Source organism: Gasterosteus aculeatus, chromosome 18 (assembly GCF_964276395.1).
Source record: "Gasterosteus aculeatus chromosome 18, fGasAcu3.hap1.1, whole genome shotgun sequence".
Taxonomy (NCBI): domain Eukaryota; kingdom Metazoa; phylum Chordata; class Actinopteri; order Perciformes; family Gasterosteidae; genus Gasterosteus; species Gasterosteus aculeatus.
Window position 1 is genome coordinate 10,842,969 of NC_135706.1, and position 20,547 is coordinate 10,863,515.

Consider the following 20,547-nt stretch of genomic DNA (forward strand, 5'->3'; position numbering starts at 1 on the left):
ACTTCAAAAAAATTAAAATGTGGTAAACACCAAGTATCATTAAAAATATCAATTGAATTCTTTAAAACCAAAAAGCAACAATATCTCAGAATAAAAGTTGTAATATTTACCTGAGTTGCCGTTTCAATGGACAATCTTCTTGAGAATTTCTTTCTTACTGAAGGTCCGCTCACTTCTTACCTTCCTTTTTATAATCAGCTTTTTATGGAATTATGTCCGGTGAATAAATGCAAGTCAGGTAACATCTCACGTGACTTACCAAAAGTGTCCTTCCAAAGGTTGACGGATGATCTTAAATTAAACAATAAAGCAACAAAAACGATGACGTCCACAATACCGGTAAAGTGTTGAAATGTTTACTGCGTTTAACCCGACCATAATCATTTAGATAATGAACTGTACACAAACTCACCCTTCAGACCGTTTAAATTATCTTTATTTGTCAAAATATATACACAAACCAAAATGACACATTACATAGCAATGTTTATAGCTCTCCTTTGGTTCTGTACAAAGTGCGCTAGCCTTTCTACTCACCAACGCTGTGTTAAGGACACTTTAACTAGCTCAGTTTGCGTTCATTTCAGACATCAAATGCACCAGAAATGACATTTGACTACATTCGATCAGTCCAAGCCGAAACTACTTTGGAGCAGCGCTGTTCTTTTCTCCTTCCCGAAGGACGTGGAGTTGAAACAGAGAGGACGCAGACGTTAAAGTGTTGATACGAAGGATGCTGTCCGTGGCGTCTGCGCCAACTATGAAGTACGCTGTTCTTCCATGTGAGTGGAATAGATTTAAGTAGTTTAGATATCACCCAGAATCAAACAAAACCATAATATGTTCCCCAAGCTCCTAAAGTGGGCAGTGTCATGTGTCATTTCACCACGTAAAGAAAATCTAACTTTTTGTCTCGAAATATGACAAATAAATTTCACTCAATTAGAAGTTTCAAAAGAAAAAAAATTGAAAATATCACACGATCAACATCAACATGAAAAAGCAAAACGCACTGAATTGTTGCAACATAAGTGCTATTTATGCTGGTGAATATAACCGTACATCACCGCGTGTACATTGTTTACCCAGATGCATCATGGACTAGTAGAAATCACCATCGATCAACCTAGAGACCCCCGCGCTCCACTTCAGGGCTGCACAGTGTTGGATCTCAAAAGAATATGACATTTTACCCGGGGATTTTGAGACGGACTATAGGTAGAAAAATCTAAAAAGGTCAGTGTCCATATTTTCAGTTTCATATTTGAACCAGCCGTTCGTTGCCTCTTGTGAAAGCAGAACTGATATCTGTTCATCCGTCGCGAGTGTTCTCTTCTTTGTGACGTACAACGTCATCACATGTTTTCCTCATTCGCAGTGGGAAGAAGCACTGCAGAATCCTATAGTCAGAGGATGGGGGGGGGGGTTTCACTGTCCGTGCATGTCTCCCGTGCCCTGAGCCTGTGCCGCGGTGGTGCTGAGGTACTGCCAGCTGAGAGCGGCGAGCAGCATGGCGGCAGACAGGTACATGGGCGACATGTGGTGGGTCCTGGCGGGCAGGCTGGACTCGGGCAGGGCCGACTTCTCCTTGATCACAGCCAGGATGTGCAGGGTTCTGTCCCGCGTCGGGTCCGCCTGGGAGACCTTCTGTAAGATCTGCAGAGGGACAAGACCCGTTCTGTTAAAAGTGCTCCAATGTGGCGGAAAAGGGGACACACACACACACACACACACACACACACACAGACAGACACACACCTCCTGGCTGTACTGGGAGATGATGGTCTGCACGGCGCTCATGTTGGTGGCTTCCATCATGAGTGTGACGGCCTGTCCCTTCCTGATCTTCACCACTCCCTTGAACACCATGGGGTTGTTGTAGCATGACGACAGAGTAGCTATCGCCATCACCTGGTCGGGAAAGGCGTAGAAAAAGAGTTAGTTGGAAACAAATATTTTAAAACTACATTTGTCTTCTAAAACAATATCTTGTGCAAACATGTTTTTATTTTGTTTAAGCCATGCAGAATATTTATAATGACCCTTCAGTTTGATGTTTCTATGCCAAAGGTTCCTTCTCTGTTGGTTCAAGGTTTCTCAATAGTCTCAGTGAGTTCAGTAAATAATAATAATAATAATAGTAATTCAGATTTATGATCATTTTTTACATTTTTCATTTTTTATTCTTTCTTCTTCTGTTCACTTGACTATTTTTAACTGATCTTATTTTTATCTCTCCTTTATTCATGCGCGGTGTAACTATTGTTTTATTAAAATAAAAATAACATTATCATTATCAAGCGAGAGCATAAAAAGCTACCAGCACGCGGTTACATTTTTAGCTCATATAGATAGAAATCACAACATCGCTTGGTCTCTGTAAGCATCGGAGTCGGCGGTCACCTGCGGAATGGCACAGAAATTGAAGACGCTCTGGTTGCGCAGGCGGGACAGGTAGGCGATGACGTCCGGAACGTGCCTCAGAGCGTCGGTGACCAGCAGGTTGAGACAGGAGCGAGCCGACTCCAGCTTCTCCGGATGGGCAAAGTCCTCCAGATGGCCCGCGAACTGACTCCAGGCCTGCGCGGGGGACACCGGGTGGTAACACCTCATCTACTGAGCTTGGACTGTGACGTGAAAAGCACGTTCCATTCTGGTTCCAGTCAAACACACTGCCAGCAGGACAAAAAGGAACCCGCTCTACCTCTTGTGGCCAAAAGGCACGTCCCACTTGCGTGTCCTCCAGATAGTCCCGGATGATGTTGGTCTTCTGGAGGAACAGGCCCATGGAGTTGGCCAGCTCGGTGTCGCGGCCCACCTCGGGGTCCTCCAGCTGGGACGCAGAGAAGAGCCGAGACAGGCCGATGCCCACCAGCCCCGCCACGTAATGGCAATACTGCACGCAGAGAGAGCGAGAGGAGGACACTTATTGGTAAAAAAGTGAAAACATTTCAATTGAAACGTCTACACGACATTGTTTTCCGTTGGCGTTGATTTAATTGTGAAACCAGCTTTTACCAAGTCCCACTCCTTCATGGATCCCACTTTCTTCTCCAGGAACTCGGCCATCCCTTCCCCCATACGGTGGCAGATATCTGAGATGACGTCTCTGTACTCCTGAGCGAGGTTTCTGAATTCCAGTGATATCTGAGGGGGGGTTGAAGGTATTTATAACAGCTATGAATCTCAGCGACCAAGACTTTGTTTGAGATGTTTCTTCACAACAACTAACAAACTAAACTATCATCAACACGGTGGAGTATTCCGTTATTGAGTAAGAACTAAACGGCTAATCCTATTCAGAAGGAGGGCAACGTGCAATACGTGCACACTGACCGTGGGGAAATCGGCCAGGACCTGCCGGTCTTTCTCCTGGCTCTCGGTGAAGCACCACGCGTCCTGGTACAGGTAGGTGTGGAAGTCATTCAGCATGGGCACCTTCTTGTCCAGTGGGATCGTCATGTCGTCCTCCACCGTGTCCAGCGCTCGCAGCACCAGGTAGAAGATGCACACGGCATGTCTGCATGACAAACACAGACACTAGTGATGTTTGTGTGTGTTCATTTGAGTTATTGCTGCAATGCATCTGCTTCTGGATGCCTGCATGAAAAATGACTCTTTATTTTTAACACATCCAAGCAATTTGTCAAACAATGATCCCAAATAGTTGTTGGTTCCAGATTATCTGATGCAATTATCCGTTTCATAACCCTGTAAATTGAATGTTGGGGTTATCGGCTAAAGCAGATTTGGGACATCAATCTTGTACTCTACATGTGCCTGTTTAGGTTATATTATCATCAAAAGATGAATAGATAATGAGTTGGTAACTGTGATAAATGAATATAAATATGTTTCTCTTCTATTATAGAGTAGATATACGTTTGAGTTGTTTCTGGTCTCCTGAAGTCCATAAAAGCCCCCCCATGTGTTGCGGTGCATTCCGGATTTATTGAGCCTATTAGCCATCGATAAGCTATCCTTGTGTCACTATTGCATCTCCACGGGACAACATGGTGTTGTTGACATAATGTCCCAACCGCTCGTAGTAGTTTTTACTTGTTTTATGAATATATTTGCAGAAAGGGGAACAAAAGAAACTCGAGTTCTGCCCTTGAAGGGGAGACGCATGCATGCATGCACGCATGCATGCGTGCGTGCGTGCAGGTACACACACACACACGCCCTCCCGCCCCCCGTGCACACACAGCTTTTCACCCACCTCAGCTCCCCGTCCAGCGCCTGGATCACAGCTGCGAAGCTCCTGCTGGTCTGGTTCAGGTACAGGTAGCAGGTCCGCAGACTCTCGCTCATGGACTCCTGGTAGGAGACACGGAGGAAGCTCGTGTGTCGGTAGAGGCCCGCGGGTCGGAAGGCGCTGGAGGGTTTGCGGGCCTCCTGCAGGCCCCGCTCACCCGCCCTCCAGCCCGGTAGGAGGGACCGAGGAGCGGACCCGCCGCCCCGCGGTGCGGCCGAGAGGGAGCGCCGGAGCACGGACAGCGAGGCGGGACACTTACAGCAGGCTCCGGCCATACGGAGTCATGCCGCGCGAGTCGACGCCACGGCTTCAACAACACGAGGGGGTAAAAAAAAAAACACACCACGCAGAGGACGCGAGGGGTCGAGCGGTGGGGCAAAACTTTGGAAACTCTCACGAAGAGGGCGGGGAGAGCTGCGCACTGACCTCAGAACAGTCTAGCCTCGCTGCGCAGAGGGGGGCGGGGTTTGTAGATCTGCGGTTGTTGGGGCGTGGCTCCGCCCACCTCCACCCAACAACAACAACGACGACGCCATCTGCATGTCTAGTCAATTTGCGACTGCGTAGTTATGAAAAATAATCCGCTTCTCGTTCTGCATATGCTCATTATTTGGAAATGGTTACAGTTTAACTGCTCCATCATCATGCGTGGTAGCCACAGATACGTGTCAGTTCAAAAATCACCCAAATTAAATTTCCCCCCGAATAGTTAAAAATAATAAAAAGCTCGATGGATCTTGAAGACCCCTCTAATCGCATGTGGTGTGTAACTACTGACGGTGTTTCATTGTTTCACAGTAAGTGTGGAGAAAACTAAAAATGACACCCATAAAAGTGCAAATGTATTGCACAAAGTGCCTGCGATCACCTCTCCCACTACGTCACGTCTGACACTACAATCACATGATCAGCAGTTAACCAATAAAATGAAGGCTGATCGGGGTTTTGCACTTTCTACTAGTTTTGCCTGTATTTCAAAATAAGAGCGCAATGTTACTCAAAATAACTTCGTCCAGCTTTCAAACAATTCTCTCCCCACTAAATCAAACTAGCTGATTGACAATAAACAGGATTATATGAGCTGGTCCAGCAGGTTAGACTACGGATTCAGAAATAGATAGTTAACGTTAGTTAAACTACATTTGCAGAACAGGATCTAGAGGAGATACGCTGTTTTTTGGGGAAGATGCTACGCATCAGGGAAGCACGGGATGGTTGGTCTGTACACAGGTGTGATAGTAATATATATAATATATATAGTACATAGTATCTGAATATCATGTCGTCAGCACTAGTATTAGACGATAGATTACTATGATTAGATTTACTCTGTCTGGGTCGCTTAATAATCCTGCAAACCCAAATAAATGCCGACTGAAGACACTCTGGTGAAACCAGTGTGCGGTCTCTATGTCTCTCGCTGGGTCACATTGAGGTTAAAACATTGGGATTATCAGCTAAACATGCGCACAACATCCAACCCCGCCGTTGAACCCTCCAAGCTCATTATGTGAAGTAAATCCCGAGTCAATAGTCACATCTTCTTGTGTACATCACAGCCAAAGCAGGAGTGAGTGATCTAACGGGCTGACTCTGATGGAACCACGTACGTTGATCCATTACATTGCAGCCTCTCTCGTATTGGCTCGTGTGAATTTCCGTTTCCACAGAATATCGGTATGCGGTCTGTTAGGTGCACATTATTGCGTGCCCCTCGACCCAAGAGTCAAAATACGTTAATGCAACCGCGTGTCCATCCTGCACGTTTCCTTCATCCTAACATGACATACATTTCAAAACAGAGGGTTTACTCACATAATTCAACTTTGGCATGATGGTTCTGCACCCGCCCATTTTAAATTTGAACAGGTTGAATATCTCTTCCGGGTGGGCCAGTGACTTCAGGATGTCCATGTCGCTTCGTGGGCTTTCGGCTGTTATTCTGACAAACTGACGTGTGAAGCTGGAGAGATGTTCCCCATCTGAGCGGGGCGTCGCGGAGAAGCAGCGAGCCGCGGCGGCACCACGGAGGGAGTGCGGCTTTCCTGTCTGAGAAGTCGTCAGATCGAGCGACGCCTCCGATTGGCTCTCGGGCCATGGGCATACGGCGCGGCGTCCAATGGGTGACCAGAGCGCCTGGTGTGATGCCCCGCCCAAGCGGACGGGCAGTGGAGCGCGGTCTGTGATTGGTCCGTTGTTCGTCCTCCAAGGAAACCATACCTGCTCATTGCATTTATGTAATCGTGGGACCTGTGTGGAACACATGCATTATTTTACTGTTCTAACCTTTGTGCTAGTTCGTCCATGAGTACATTTCTTTGTATATTATGTCTGGTCTGACAGTGCTCATCCGTTTATGCCATTTTGTCCAGCATGGAGGCAGGTTATCATTTTTGTGATTATTTATTAAATCCTTAATATGAAAAGATGCGCTTTTTTGATTCTGTGCAGAAAAATGGAAAAATGAAAGAGAAGAGGATGTGTATTGTTTATATAAGTGAACAAGAGTACAAACTATTCCACTCTACAGATCGACTACACACAATTACATAAAAGTACTAAATGTACCATTGCCAGTGAAATATATTTATTATGAATTTAAAAGAGGTAAGAGAATCAATAGGTGTCTTCCCTCATGATAGTTGTAGGCTATTAGAAATAAATTGACAACCCGGTTCATAAAATTAGTAAAAATGCATATAGTGTACCCCAGAATACAGCCATGATTCTGAAACTGTGTAATCAATAAAGTAATGACAATATTGTAAAACCACTGTAATTCTGCAACTATAATAGAATAACATCAATGTACAGTTATGATTGTATTTTATGTAATGTAATCAACTGGAATGCATCCATGTAATACTTGAACAACAACTGATGTTGACTGAGGGTCATTCCGAGGGAAATCCGAGTTACATTGAATTCACCAGAAGACCACTCCCAGAGGCGTGGGCACTAACTTTCACACCTTTAAGCATTGGTATAAATACCTGTAGGAACCATTGTGCTCGAGTTTGCTGGTGAAGGCGACAAACGGGCACTAGGGACGGTCAAAAGGACTGACCTGGGGCCTGTTGGTTGCTGAGACCGGCGGCTCCTCAGCTGAGATGTTCTTTTTACCACAACACCATCACTTTTATTAAATACATTTGATTTAACCTTTTGATCTGCAATGACCTCTGTCCGTCCGGCGTTTCTTCATTTTTGAATACTACATAGTCTAACTTAGTTAAGCGTTGCTGCCTCAATGTCGAGTAGCAATTAATTATGGAAATATGCGGTTGATGAACACAATCACTTCGGGGAAAAGCCCCTGAGAAACTGGCCTTTTTCACGGCGGACTTTGGACTTATCATAAGAAAGGGGCATCTAATGACATTAGCCATGACTGTAAGTGTCCCGGTAAGCCGTGACAGTGTGACAGCGAGCTAACACGCACACCATAGAGCGCTGGTATGGTGATAAATGGTGCTCTGGGACACTTGAATACAACTGATTCCAAAGTCACATTGTGTTGACTGAGAGAAAGCTGCAGTCTGCAGCCTGTGTGTGTGAACGCCTGCAGCAATCAGTATGCAATGAAAAAAAAGGCTGCAGGAAACATGGCAGCAGAATGCACAGGGGCCTATGTTTCCTCAGCTCTGTGTTTCCTGAGTCCTATGCTCCCTTAGTACCTTGTCCCTGTGTTCTCTTCGTTCCCTCGTGTGCCGCACATTTTAGTAAGGTTGGTAATGCGATAGAAATGCCGAAGCCAGTAAGATTCATTATTTAGGCACCGTGAAGGCCGGGATACAATTTCCTTGCAATCCATCTGATATTTATTGAGACATTTTATGAAAAATAAATCAAATGTTATACTCTTTATTGCAGCATTTAAGATTTGAAACAAACCATGACTTGGAGGCAGAGATAAGCTACAGTAGGTCGGACACCAAAATAAGAGTATCACACAGATCCTGTCAAACACGCTCCTCTGCATGGCTGTTTGTAGCAAACCCTCCTCATATACATTTGCAGAGTTCAACTTAAAGCAACGCCTCTCTACATCTTTTACTGCGCAACATTTCTCATGAGCCATGTGAGAGGACAGAGGAGATTACAGTGGTTGTCGCCGTAGGCTGGATATCAGGATGGCTGCTGCTGAGTATTTTCCCAGCCTCTTTTGACTTTATGAGTTAAAAATGCAATAATTCACTAAAATGTCATTTTGTCACACCCAACCAAAACTCGCCTGTCCTGTTTTCATCCCTCGGGCAATGTTTGACAGATCCGATATATCTACTCAGGTTTGAGTATTGCACTCATATTTCACTAATCAGCTTGATGGTTTGATTCCCGAGCATTACTGAGAGGAGGAGCTGAGTGCTAAAAGTCATCAACTCTCAAGCAGATCCAGGTAAACGCGTTGGGAGTGCGACCCATCAGCGGCCGCTCTTCTGGTTCTGTTCCTCGGAGCTTCTTTTTTTTTGAGAGACCAGACAGCGTTGGTACATCGACCACTGACCCTGTAAGGGAAAGAGGAGACACATTTCAATTTAATTAGATTCCTAAAATACCAAGGCGAAGGACTCCGGTTTGGACTCATGTAAGTAAACTCAGAACAACATCCAGGGTTTGACCTGAAAGACAGCTGTCGACACTAGAAGAAAAAAACGAGCCGATTAGCGCTCAGAGCAACCAACCAAGGGAGGTTGGTTGCTCTGAGTGCTAATCGGCTCGTTTTTTTCTTCAGGTCGGGCCGTAAACGATCTCGGGTTGATGGAAATGAAAAGGAGCCATATTTGGAAAGTCTCAAACCTCTGCGGCAAAGATGTGAGACCGGCTCGACCCCAGAGCGCGCCGGACAGAAGTGAGTATACAGTGAGTACTTACCGTGAGTACTTACAGTGTATACGTACTTACAGTGAGTACTTACAGTGTATACGTGAAGCTCATGTGTGAGGCGAAGCTGATGTCTCAAGCGATGCGCTTCAACAGGAAAGTGCAGGTTTATTTATCCAGCCGGGGGAATTTCAGAACACTTTTTCACTTCCTTTTAGTAGCAGCAAAGTAGAGGGCTCAAGAGTGTCACAGTATGTCATCTTGATCATCATTACTGTTCCACGGAGTATTCTCTTTAAGAGAACTTAAGAGGACTTATCGGCTAAAATAAAATAAACTATATTAATAACTTTTATAGTCAGCTGAACCATATGAGAATTGTTGCATTTTGCTTTCATTGAGGCCCTCCTGAAAGGGTCAAAACCAGTCATGGGATATTCTTCTCATCAAGATTTGTGTTGAACAAACAAGATGTGAGGTGTTACTCATTAGGAGTATTTGGTTTTCTTTGTTACCTTTATAGAGGCGGCTTATTATTCTTATTTCTATTATCATTCTATTATCTGTCCTCTCCTTCAACTGTACCCAAAATGTCAAACTATTACTTTATAACCAAAATGATTGTTACTTGTATCTCTTAAATGTTTTGCATTGAAGATTCAATTCAATTCCACCACTTTCACAGTGTTTATGCTTTAAATAATTTGCATCTGGGTCACAGGAAGAGCTGCATGCACGACACCTGCAGGATCGCGGGGACCAAACAGCTGCCGAACAGCTGGAGCTTCTTCGAGCAGATGTCCTGCTGGGCCGACACGCAGCACTCTGTGAACCAAGTATCGGAGCATCTCAGGTCCGGTCGGCACAACGATGACATTTGCCTCGACGAGTCGGTCACCAAGAAGTTTTGGCAGTTTCACCGCGACATCACCGAGGAAAGCGGCGCCCACGTTAAGCAGCACGCGTGGGGCGTCATAGAGAGCCGGGAGGAGGTTGTCATGTATGGACCTTATCACCCCGACTACCACAAGGGAGAACACAGCGAGGACATCATCATCGCTCAAACGCAGGACCTTCTGCAGTCCCAGTCCGCCTCGCAGGGCCGCGCCGTGTACGTTTTCACCGTGAACAGCCCGTGCTTGGCCCGGAACGCGCGCGCGTGCATGCTGAACCTGGTGCACAAAGCTCACGAGTGGTGGCGCAAGTACGGAGTCAAGACCCGCGTTGGTTATTTGAAATGCTGGGGATTCAAAGGAACCAAGGAGCATCTGTTCAAGGGCGTGAACCACAGCCAAGTGGACTTCGTGGATCAGAACCAGGACCACGGGAGCTACGTCACAGCCGCCGAGAAGACTGAAATGACTCCTTTGAGTGAGGTCGTGTTTGCTGCCGTGAAAAACTCCCCGAGATCTGCTGCTTTCGCCTGGGGAAGCATCGCGCAGGGGCAAGACTGGAAGAGCCACTTTAAAAACATGCGGAGTGTTTTTGAAAGTGTACCAGAAGAGGAGAAAAACATCTGCACGCAGGAGACAGACGCCGTGGTCGAAGCTGCGCGGGTTCTGCTTTCAGACAAACGGGAGAGCTTTGAGGGATATTTAGAAAGAGGACGTGCGTTCGCTCTTGGTTACGCTTTCAGCTCGCGGTTGTCTGCGGCCCTGCAGGCGCAGATAAGACTCCGGTTTCGACAGTGCTGGGAGGAGATGGCGAAGGACAGATGTGCCGAGCTCATCAGGGAGAAGCTGACCGAGGACTTCAATCAGCGCACCGTGCAGCTTTTCATCAAAGATATCGCGATGTTCACTAAAGAATACTTGGAAATTGGAAGGATACCGATTCCAGAAGATGCGCCACAGGTTGACCTTCTGCACACGTTTGATGCGGATTGAATGGCAGCAGACACGCCGTTTGCATCGTGTCGAAATGCTTTGTCTTTATTAGTTTCCTCAGGCAGATACAGTTGCACACCGAGAAAGTCCACGCGTCTCCCACCGTGTCTTCACTTACAACACAACAAATGCAATTATACTGGAGTGGATTGTTTTTTTCTACATATATGCTCATATATTTGTCCCACTTTTACACACGCCGCCTTATGATTGTCACAAGCAAATCAAAGCAATGAGTATTAATAACACTCTGTACAGTCGGATACAACACATCAACAAGTCCCACCACCCTCAGCTAGTAGATGACAGTTAGATGACTGGGGGGGTCATTTAATAATAATAAATACTGGGGGGGATTGAAGATGTATAAGCTTTTGTTATGGATGCACATCTGCTCTTGTGTCAGCAGAGGGCGCTATGTACAATAACTCCACCCACATTCATCGTGCTCGCTGTATAGGTAGTTTTTCATGTATTTTTTCCATAGAGGTGTCAATACTGACGTGGTGTTTTTTTACATTTTAGATCAAAAATGGCTGATTGAGGAACAGAAGGTCACCAGGGAACTCTTTCTAACGCGTTGGAAATCACGTTTACCGACGGTCTCTGGTGCAGAGGAGTGATGCTTTTGAGCAATTCTTTCTGAATTGCAGTAAGATTTGAAGAAATGCATCTGATTAGCTGTTCTTTGTACAATTAGATGAAATTGTAAGTGTTCTTTGCAATCGCTGGTATCACATTTAAGTGACTGCAATCGGTGTGTTAATTTGGGAAGTGTGTAAGGGTTCAGTTCAACCCGGATCATAAATTACATACATGTTTTTTTTGTATTTGCAGATATGTATTGCTGCTGAGACTGCTAAAAAATGTATACGTGGAGCTAAATGTGTCCTTTAAAAGACTTAATAGCAACGTGCTTCACCAAATATTCCGGATAATTGAATGTTTCAACTGTTTAAAACTACGAAACATACAAAACACTGAAAACAGACCTCAGTGAGGTTTGTGGATTAATAAGTAACCGACAAATTGTTTGATTGATAAAGAGACTTGATTATTGTCAACACGGTCTAGACAAAATCTAGTTGTTGTTTTTGTTTTTAAGTACACTTGCATCTCCTCATCGTGCGACCTTATAAACGAAGGTGTCCTGTGATTATTTTTCATGATTCGAACGTTCATAATTTTTTGTCAGAACTGTCAAGATGAAAAAGAAAACAATTATATTGAAATAAAATAGACATTACTGTGATTTGTTACTGGTTTATGTTGCAGCATCCGCCGCCTCCCGCCCCTGCACAGGCGTGTTGGGGCGACCGACTGAAACTTTGTCCAATCGCAGTGGTGCTCTTTACCAAACTCGGTCCATCGGTTGCTGCTGCCGAATGCACGGTACCCGTGCACTTGTGTTAAAGATCTCCATTTCTTTTGTCCCAAAGCTTAGCACTGAAGGCACCGAACGGTGTGAAGGCTGCGGGAACATCTGCATCCAGAGCGTCAGTCTGCTTCCTGGAGACGCTCGTCTCTCTGGAGAGTTTAATCGGTAGGGTTTGATTGTGCAGGGTCGCGGGTCCTCTAGGCCAGGATGAGGCTGTTCCACGGCTCGGCTTTGGAGCCAGAAGACACGCTGTGGCCCCCGGGGGGCATCTTGAGAGGAATGGCCCCGCCTTGGGCTGCCATGTAGGCCGGCAGGGCTGAAATCTAGAAGGAGGGAGTAGAAAACGGTGAGAAGACCAGTAAAGGAATCTGTTACGTTATCTGTCCTTCCTACATTGACCTTTTCCTTTACTGTCTTTTCATTTGGCATATGTGATAAATATTAATATAATTCATGCAAGCCAATCCTCATACGGTGATTTAGTTTCAAAGGACCTTTTGGAGCTTGTCATTAGGCCTTAAGCTGCAGCTAACTGGGCTTATCAGGTTCAGGTGATGAGCAATGAGGGCCTGTGTCGTCTTCATGATCCCAATTACAGACTCTAATGTGAAGAGCAACGATTCGACCGTAAAGCCGTCCGACCTGTGCGTGCGCGCTGTGGTGTGCGTACAAGCTGTGGGTGTCGGGCTCCGTCTTTATCGGCCGAGGCTCCTCGGTGGTGGCGGAGGCCCGGGGAGTGCCGCTGGGCGTGACGTGAGTCCCGTCACTGCCCGGGGTCCCTGTGCAGCGCCAGAACAGAAGTCATTGCACATTCTCAGACAGCATGCACACGGGGAAAGGGCCTCTTTAGTAGGCGTTGGCTACAGTGTGACCCTCGTAATCCAACGTCCATATCTACACAAACCCAAGCGTCTGTGGTTCTGAAACGCACCAGTTTGGGACTTGTTGAGGTTTTTGGGTTTACGTTTGCGGGTCTGGATCCCCTCTTTCTTCATGGCCAGGGGTCGTGCTACCTGTCAGGACACACGGGCGGTTAGATACAGAAACCGAGGGAGGAGAAGTGCAGTCTGTGAACGGCCTGTTGCTGCACCTACCCCGTGTAATTTCATGTAGAGGCCACAGGCGTTGCACACCGGCTCTCCCTCTGCGTTCCGTCGCCAAAGGGTGGTGGTGGTGGTGTGACAGTTGGTGCAGGACAGGCCGACCCTCCTCGAGGCAGACTGCGGCGAATAAACAATGCCACGCGTTAAAAAAAATGGCCATATGTTCCGGGGGAACGCCGCAGGTGAATTCATCAACCGCTGTCACCCACCAGCCGCCGCTGAGGTTTGATGAGAGGTCTGTTGATGCCGTTCATCTTGTGGTACAGTCCGCAGGCGTTGCACAGGTAGTGGCCTGTCCCATCTCGCCTCCACAGGGGGGTCGACATCGCCCCGCAGTTCACACACTCTCGCCCCTCGGCGAAGTCATCGAAAAGGTCTGAAGGAGGACGACGAGAATTTCCAAAAAAACGTTTTCTATCTGACCACAAACTTTCATGGTTCCTTAATAGCAAAAGCACTTAATGCGAACACATTGTTTGCCCAACAGAATTGCATGTATTCCCCATAGTTCTGGTATCACTTCACAGACCAAACTTTCAGCGCGGTTCCATGCCACATAACACATGTTCCCTCGAGGATAAACACTTTGCGTGCGTTAACAGGTGCAGGGGCGTCTCCACGCCACCAGGAGGTGCACGCTGCACAGACCCACACAGCAGCTAGAATCCCTCCTCATCTCTCGCCTCAGAATGATTAAGAATCGTCTGCAGCTATAGACGGAATGGAGCGCCATCGGGGACTTGGTGTCCATCGCATCTCTTTCTGCCTGTCTCTCAGTTAGCATGGCGTCTCATGCATTGTTGCGCATATTCAGTGTGGAGAACCACTCGACCTTTTCAGGGGGAGGAGGCTTCAGACAGTGGCTTAGTGAGAGCAAGGGTTCCTATATTTATCTGCGACCGTGAAGTTTTTCTGAGAATAAATTGAGGAAATGTGTGAAACAACAATTTATTGCAAAATAACATTAAGTGTACGCTGCACTGTGCACGTTCCTCATAATCCAAAGCATGAATCTGGCCTCCATGTGCTCCTTCCTCGCTGCAGGCCTCGTCCAAGGCTGGGAGCAAAGCAGACGCAGCGGGGCAAACCGACCTTGAGCCGTTCGCAGCCAACACAACGCAGCAACACAAGACGATGCACAAAAGAAACACTGCAGTGTGTGTGTGTGTGTCTGAACAGAGGTTGATGTGTTTTTGCCTTGTAAATGTCAGTGTGTGCACTTGTCAGGGGTGCTGAGGCTTTAAGGGGGGAAAGGTGAAAAGAGCTGTGAGATATAAGGCCCGTCCTGTAGCTTTAATTGTGTTTTTGATGATTTAAATGTAAGAACAATGATTATTTATTAGCTTTACACATATTTATTTTCCTTTCGGAGAAATCACTGGACCCTTCTAATTACATCTGACATCTATGATCAATAAAATCTGATAATATTGGGTGGGGTCTTTTTTAATAATAATATACAGTAACTTAGTAAATTCACTCAACGACAGTCTAACTTAACTTGACTATTACCATCTTATGCAATTTTTACTCCAAAACTATTTGAAGGACATAGTAATTAAAAAAACACAAGATGAGTGTGTAGAATATAATGAAACATTGCTGTAGATTTTTTTTTTTATTGTTTAAATGAGCTTCATCCACGTTAAAATTAGGAGGAGTGATAAAATTCAACCACAGTTTTAACACATGTGTTTGTAGTCCTGTAAATTCTGGAAAAGGCAAACTCGATGAGTGAATTAAACTAAGCATTGAATTACTATTGTCTCAGATGTTTTAAGTTTGGGATGCGCCTGTTGTGATGAACTTCTTCCTTCATTCACCAGTTTCCCTTCCCTCCAAATCACCAACACAACAATGGAGACTTTCACTGCACGGCTCAACGCCGCTTCATCAAACACTGGGATGGGATTCATTTCATGTGAGTGTAAAACAATGAGCCTGAAACAAACGTCTCAGTGAGTAAGCGGCCTAAACGCTGTGATTTGATTGTCATTGTCATCCCGCGATGAGGTCAGTGTGGATCAATGCTGTTATCTGATAAAAGAGATTACCTCGTCGCTACGCCATGCAAATGGTTATCCCGCAAACAATTATAATGAGCAGTTTGTCTTGAAGTTCAATGCATAAACAAGGAGGTAATCTGCTGTTAATCAACTGTTAATAAGATAAAACTAATAATAATAAGTCATAATAATATGATATTACATGATCTAATAATGATAATAATGACAAGTCTTTGAAAAAACGGACAAATAAGCAAAATCAATAATAAGGTCCAGTCCATTGCAGCCAGCTGAAGGCCAGAGTCAGAGTCACATACAGGCTGAAAAGCTAAATATTTCAATAAAAATATTTGACTCTTCATGAGGGTGTGAGGAGTCTGCTGCTGATCAGGATCACATTGTTCTCTCTCTCTCTCTCTCTCTCTCTCTCTCTCTCTCTCTCTCTCTCTCTCTCACACACACACACACACACACACACACACACACACACACACACACACACACTCACACACTTCAAATCAACTCTTAACTGATACACAAGGTCTGAGTCAAACACAATCCATAAAAAGAGATCCCTATAACTGAAGATAAGCCAAACATGTTTAATTATGGTATTTAAAAATAATATGTGGGTAAATAATGCTGGAGTATTAAATTAAGCATAATGTAATCAATTGTGATTAATACTCATGACTGGCCTATTGGTTTATTTTATTCACAGTAAATGATGGTAAAATCTTGTGCTTCAATATGTTTCTAGAAATTCAGAATAAAAGTAAAATATGAATCAATTTCACTCAATGACTTTCTCAGAGTAATTATTACAACTAATGCAATTGCCAGACCTTCCAAAAACCTCATGATTAAACATTCCTCTCAGTATAAGCTAACATCTCATTAAGGAAAACATTTTGCCAAACATAACATAGTAATCAATAACAATTGTATTTCCAAACAATAAAAAAACGAAAAAATCCCCGGTGAATTAACCGTGTTAAAGGAACAAGTTGACCACATTTCTTAAATGGTTCTGCGGGCCCTCATGATTCATCTCATCTGTAACTTTCTATTCGTTCGTGCTGAAGGGAAACACAACACACACACGCCGTGTTTTTATTTTCAACTGGACGTTTTTCGTTCAGCAGAAGTTTGAGGAACAAGAATGTTCGTTTTAGGAAATTAAAAATAAGACGTGTAAGTAATTATTTTAATGTGGTTGTGAGAAATATAATCGTTTTGGATTGTATCGTTACAATAGCGTGAGGTTTGATAAAATACGGTCTTAATCTTGATGACTTTCAATGAATAGATTGAATGATTAGACACATTTTTAAAGTTTTTTTTTAAACTTTTCATTAGAATATTGACAAAATACTTTTCAGGCCTTGCTTCCTTTTCACCTCATTTTTTGTGTCATGGCAATAAACGTCAGGCCTATCACTGACGTATTCAAAATAAATAAAAAATAAATACTTTTTTCTATTTATTTCAGCAGATTTGCTCTTGTTTCTTCTCGTGGTAGTTTGAAATTCTTAACATATCTATCTGTCAGACAGACAAGTCACAAAACATATTATTGGGAAGAAAATGTTCAGCCTGACACTACGGCCTGCCCAAAATAAAATAGGAACGTTTTGCTTACCTATGTTTGGGTGCCGTGTTGTGCCATGAGGAGCACCGGTTTGCAGACCGTGGAGGACCGGGTTATCGAACGGAGACGTCGACCACGCTCCACCCACGTTCGGGCCCATGTAGGCCGGGTAGTGGCTGTGATACGACCCGCTGAGGCTCCGGCCGCCGTAGTGCTCCCTGCCGTTGGCGGAGATGTTCAACGGGCTGCTGCTGCTGCTGCTGCTGCCGTAAGGAGCCGCCGTGTCCCGAGCCGTGGCCACGCCGGAGGACAGAGGCGGGCTGGTGGAGAAGGCGAAGCGCGGAGACACCGGGGAGTGGTTGTACGAGGGCACCGCGTCGGCGCACGGCTGCGCCCAAGCCGAGTGGCTCGACGCGGGGCTGCCTTGCTGCGACGCGCCGGGCGTCTGGAGGTAAGGCAGCGCGGGCATCATGGGGGTGACGACCCGGGTGGTGGGCACATAAACCGGCGGGGTGCCCGTCGAGGTGTTGTGCAGAAATCCGGCCTCATAGGAGTGGGGTCCGTGGTTGGTTGTCATTATGCCCTGATACATATCTTCTCCTTGAAGCTGGACATCCGTGTCGATAGTGTGGATATTGATAGTATGGATGCGGTCACGCGCACGACAGCTGCGGGGGTTTGAGGCGAAAACGTGAGATTTAATACAATCCGCGAGGCTCTGCGTGACCCATTAAAATCAGATGCGCAGAACAAGTGGTGGAGCAACCGCAACAATCCGAAAATCAACAATCAACTGAGAGTAGAACCCGAGAGGGAGGAGGCGGAGTGATCAAGATCCATCATCTCTCTCCCCCCTCTCTCTCTCTCTCTCTCTCTCTCTCTCTCTCTCTCTCTCTCTCTCTCTCTCTCTCTCTCTCTCTCAGAATTATTTGAATGTATATCTTCTTCTATCTAAAGTTCTTGGTTCGTTAAAAACGGTTGTTTTTCGTTTTTACGGTTTTTGTTCTTTTATTCCATTCATTAGTTTAACTCATTTAAATAAGAACCTATACTGTTCCCTGTTACAGGAAGATCAGAATATATATATGTGTGCATTTACAAATTTAAATATGTCCATATGTCCATTTATAAATATAAATATGTCATGAACACCTGATACAATCAGTTTCCATTTTATTTGCATACAAATCAAAGAATGAATGCAAATTAAATGTGTCCAAACGTGTTCCCGTTCATCCAAAATGAAGTCGCCCAGTTAGTCGGATTAATTAAATCTACATTTGCAATTTACCCACAATGGTCTTTAATCCTCGTTGGTGATTGGTTGATCATTTTTTCCCGAGTTGTTTCTTTGGGGTTGGCACCAGTATTCTCGCGTGTCTGCGGAGCCATTTCTTCATGATTATATTAAATTATTGTCAAATCATGACCGTATGCGTATTGTTAATCATATACATTTTGCGGCCTCACACACACACACACACCATTAACCATATATATATATATATATATATATATATATATATATATATATATATATATATATATATATATATATAGTTTGATTATTCTGGTAAGTGTTCAAGATAGTTACATTTTCAACACGTGCAACGACACGTCAATTAAATGTGCTCGTGTCATCAGACCAATATCCGATTTGATAATATTAGATAAATATCTTAAGCCTTTGTGGACGAGCTGGAGAGAACTTATATTTACTTGATTAGTTTTAAATTGCCGTCACATTACCAGTTCACTTGCCGAACGGACATTTCCACATTAAGCCCCCCCCCCCCCCCCCCCTCTTCTTTTTTCACTTCATGACAAAAATGAAAAATCGTGGTGGATGCTTGACGCGTCTTGAATCGGAAGTCTCCGGCGGTTGTTGTCCTCTCGAGGACAGATTTATACCTGTCATCAACACCAGTGAACGTAAACACACGAGGCCATTTCATTGTGCAGCCACTTCCCACAAGACAGCCGCTCAGTGACTTATGTGACTCTACAGCAGTGTGTGCGTGCGTGTGTGCGTGTGTGAGTGTGTCTAAACAACAAGTTACAACAAAAATAACGAAATAATCGCTATTCATCGCCCTCGTTATTTAGGATAATTTTACATTATATTACATTTCCCCTCACAAATGTATCATTCAAAATGATAAAACAACCATATGTAAATAATGCTAGTCCAACAGGTGCAGCAAAACCAATAATATATATATATATATATATATATATATATATATATATATTATCATATATCATATATATGATTTTGCTGCAGGCCCTTTAAAACATTCCACTGATTAAGCACTATGTATTTAAAATAGAACTAAACTTACCAGTTACTCCATATGTTATACATGAACCGTATACAATAACCTATAACCAGCAGTATTGATTCACTGCCCCTTCTTTCTCTGGACGTCAAGGCAAATAGAGCAATGTTGCCTCAATGGAAATGAGGAACCATCATCAATGTGTAACTGCTGGCTGATAACAGAACCACCAATTGGTGGCTAATAATATTGAGGCGTGGGCCCCTGCAGAGGGTGTAAAGCAGGAGTCTCAGTGTGCCGTTCCAGGCAGTGTATTCCTGCAGAGCTTCAGTCAGTTTTACATGTTGTGCGAGAAGTCTGTCGCTTCCCTTCTAGTGGAACTAAACCCGAGAGTTGAGTCTAACGAGAGCAAACGCAGAGTGAGAAGTTTACAAAACGTCAAAAGAAAATCACACACAGTTCAGGCACTTTTTCCTTTTTTTGTACAGTGAGTGTTTTCATTTGTGTGTTTGCACATGCCAGGCTGTATCACTGACAGTGACGGAGGCCAGAGCCAATGACAACTCTGTGTACGTGTGTGTGTGTGTGTGTGTGTGTGTGTGTGTGTGTTTATAGCCACTATTATGTGCAACCGTGTGTTTTCAGTGTGCATGACTGAAGAGGTGTTGGTGAGGGACTAGATAGAGATGCTAGTATTTGGCCGACAGCACTGAATTGAGTGTGTGTGTGTGTGTGTGTGTGTGTGTGTGTGTGTGTGCGTGTGTGTGTGTGTGTGTGTGTGTGTGTGTGTGTGTGTGTGTGTGTGTGCGTGTGTGCGTGTGCAAGGAAGAAGGGCCGAAAGGGCCAAAGTAAGTCACCGACCCCGAATGATCGAATCTCTGCCCCAGCCGAGACGGGGAGGTCTTTCCTGGTGCCTGCTTCGGACACACACACATAAAACGCACACTCAAACACACTCACGGAGACTTGCAGACTCCCGGCTCCAGGAAGAAGACCTCAAAACCGGGAAAAACCAGGAAGTAGAATACACACACACTCACGTACTTTGTTTTTTTTCTTTTAACGTGCACGCTGTTTTGCAGAGTAAGCAGAAGGTGTTTGTTGACTGCATCTGTTCCTGCTGACGTCACCATGTCACATGTGATCAGATTGATCTACATGGATCCGCTCATGTGATGTTGGTAATGGTGAAACAGTGCTAATCAATAAGAGACTCAAGGTT

At 44.8% G+C, this 20,547-nt stretch overlaps 3 protein-coding genes and 2 long non-coding RNA genes across 8 annotated transcripts; 2 read left to right on the forward strand and 3 right to left on the reverse strand.

The window, feature by feature from the left end:
- Positions 1-418: 418 nt before the first annotated feature.
- On the reverse strand, positions 419-6,523 carry fdft1 (farnesyl-diphosphate farnesyltransferase 1). Of its 2 annotated transcripts, XM_040160340.2 has the most exons (8): positions 6,074-6,523; positions 4,223-4,320; positions 3,337-3,520; positions 3,019-3,147; positions 2,705-2,896; positions 2,404-2,580; positions 1,759-1,911; positions 419-1,656 (listed from the first exon to the last, which is right to left on the reverse strand). In XM_040160340.2, exons 1-8 carry the CDS (start codon positions 6,521-6,523, stop codon positions 1,429-1,431), a joined length of 1,611 nt encoding a protein of 536 aa, XP_040016274.2. In that variant the 3' UTR covers positions 419-1,428. The 2 variants fall into 2 exon arrangements, with proteins under 2 accessions (XP_040016274.2, XP_040016273.2); XM_040160339.2 differs by lacking the exon at positions 6,074-6,523 and having other exon boundaries at positions 4,223-5,152.
- Positions 4,445-6,714, forward strand: LOC144389370 (uncharacterized). Its single transcript, XR_013453366.1, has 2 exons — positions 4,445-4,583; positions 6,128-6,714. It is a non-coding gene; the product is annotated as an uncharacterized LOC144389370 (long non-coding RNA).
- Positions 6,715-8,063: 1,349 nt separating this feature from the next.
- Positions 8,064-9,375, reverse strand: LOC144389371 (uncharacterized). The gene is made up of 2 exons (XR_013453367.1): positions 9,177-9,375; positions 8,064-8,766 (listed from the first exon to the last, which is right to left on the reverse strand). It is a non-coding gene; the product is annotated as an uncharacterized LOC144389371 (long non-coding RNA).
- LOC120808365 (uncharacterized) lies at positions 8,741-12,220 on the forward strand. Its single transcript, XM_040161252.2, has 3 exons — positions 8,741-8,846; positions 8,994-9,110; positions 9,804-12,220. Coding segments are annotated over exons 1-3 (1,284 nt in total). The 5' UTR covers positions 8,741-8,844; the 3' UTR covers positions 10,969-12,220.
- Positions 10,987-20,275, reverse strand: gata4 (GATA binding protein 4). 3 transcript variants are annotated; one of them, XM_078093200.1, is made up of 7 exons: positions 20,187-20,275; positions 17,098-17,714; positions 13,659-13,825; positions 13,437-13,566; positions 13,278-13,355; positions 12,989-13,125; positions 10,987-12,669 (listed from the first exon to the last, which is right to left on the reverse strand). In XM_078093200.1, the coding sequence occupies exons 1-7, from the start codon at positions 20,258-20,260 to the stop codon at positions 12,544-12,546; spliced, it is 1,329 nt and encodes a 442-aa protein (XP_077949326.1). In that variant the 5' UTR covers positions 20,261-20,275; the 3' UTR covers positions 10,987-12,543. The 3 variants fall into 3 exon arrangements, with proteins under 3 accessions (XP_077949326.1, XP_077949327.1, XP_077949325.1); XM_078093201.1 differs by lacking the exon at positions 20,187-20,275 and adding an exon at positions 19,389-19,495; XM_078093199.1 differs by lacking the exon at positions 20,187-20,275 and adding an exon at positions 18,338-18,433.
- Between the last annotated feature and the right edge of the window lie 272 nt (positions 20,276-20,547).

Excerpts from the sequence above, each read along its gene's own strand:
- fdft1 (XM_040160340.2), bottom strand. The coding sequence starts at position 6,523 with ATGTGTTCCACACAGGTCCCACGATTACATAAATGCAATGAGCAGGTA. Across the intron at positions 1,912-2,403 it reads ATTTCTGTGCCATTCCGCAG|GTGATGGCGATAGCTACTCT; the intron begins GTGACCGCCGAC and ends TTTCCCGACCAG. Across the intron at positions 1,657-1,758 it reads TCTCCCAGTACAGCCAGGAG|ATCTTACAGAAGGTCTCCCA; the intron begins GTGTGTGTCTGT and ends GTCCCTCTGCAG.
- LOC120808365 (XM_040161252.2), top strand. Across the intron at positions 9,111-9,803 it reads CCAGAGCGCGCCGGACAGAA|GAAGAGCTGCATGCACGACA; the intron begins GTGAGTATACAG and ends TCTGGGTCACAG.
- gata4 (XM_078093200.1), bottom strand. The coding sequence starts at position 20,260 with ATGTGTGTGTGTCCGAAGCAGGCACCAGGAAAGACCTCCCCGTCTCGG. Across the intron at positions 13,126-13,277 it reads CCTCAACAAGTCCCAAACTG|GGACCCCGGGCAGTGACGGG; the intron begins GTGCGTTTCAGA and ends GGCGCTGCACAG. Across the intron at positions 12,670-12,988 it reads ACCACAGCGCGCACGCACAG|ATTTCAGCCCTGCCGGCCTA; the intron begins GTCGGACGGCTT and ends CCCTCCTTCTAG.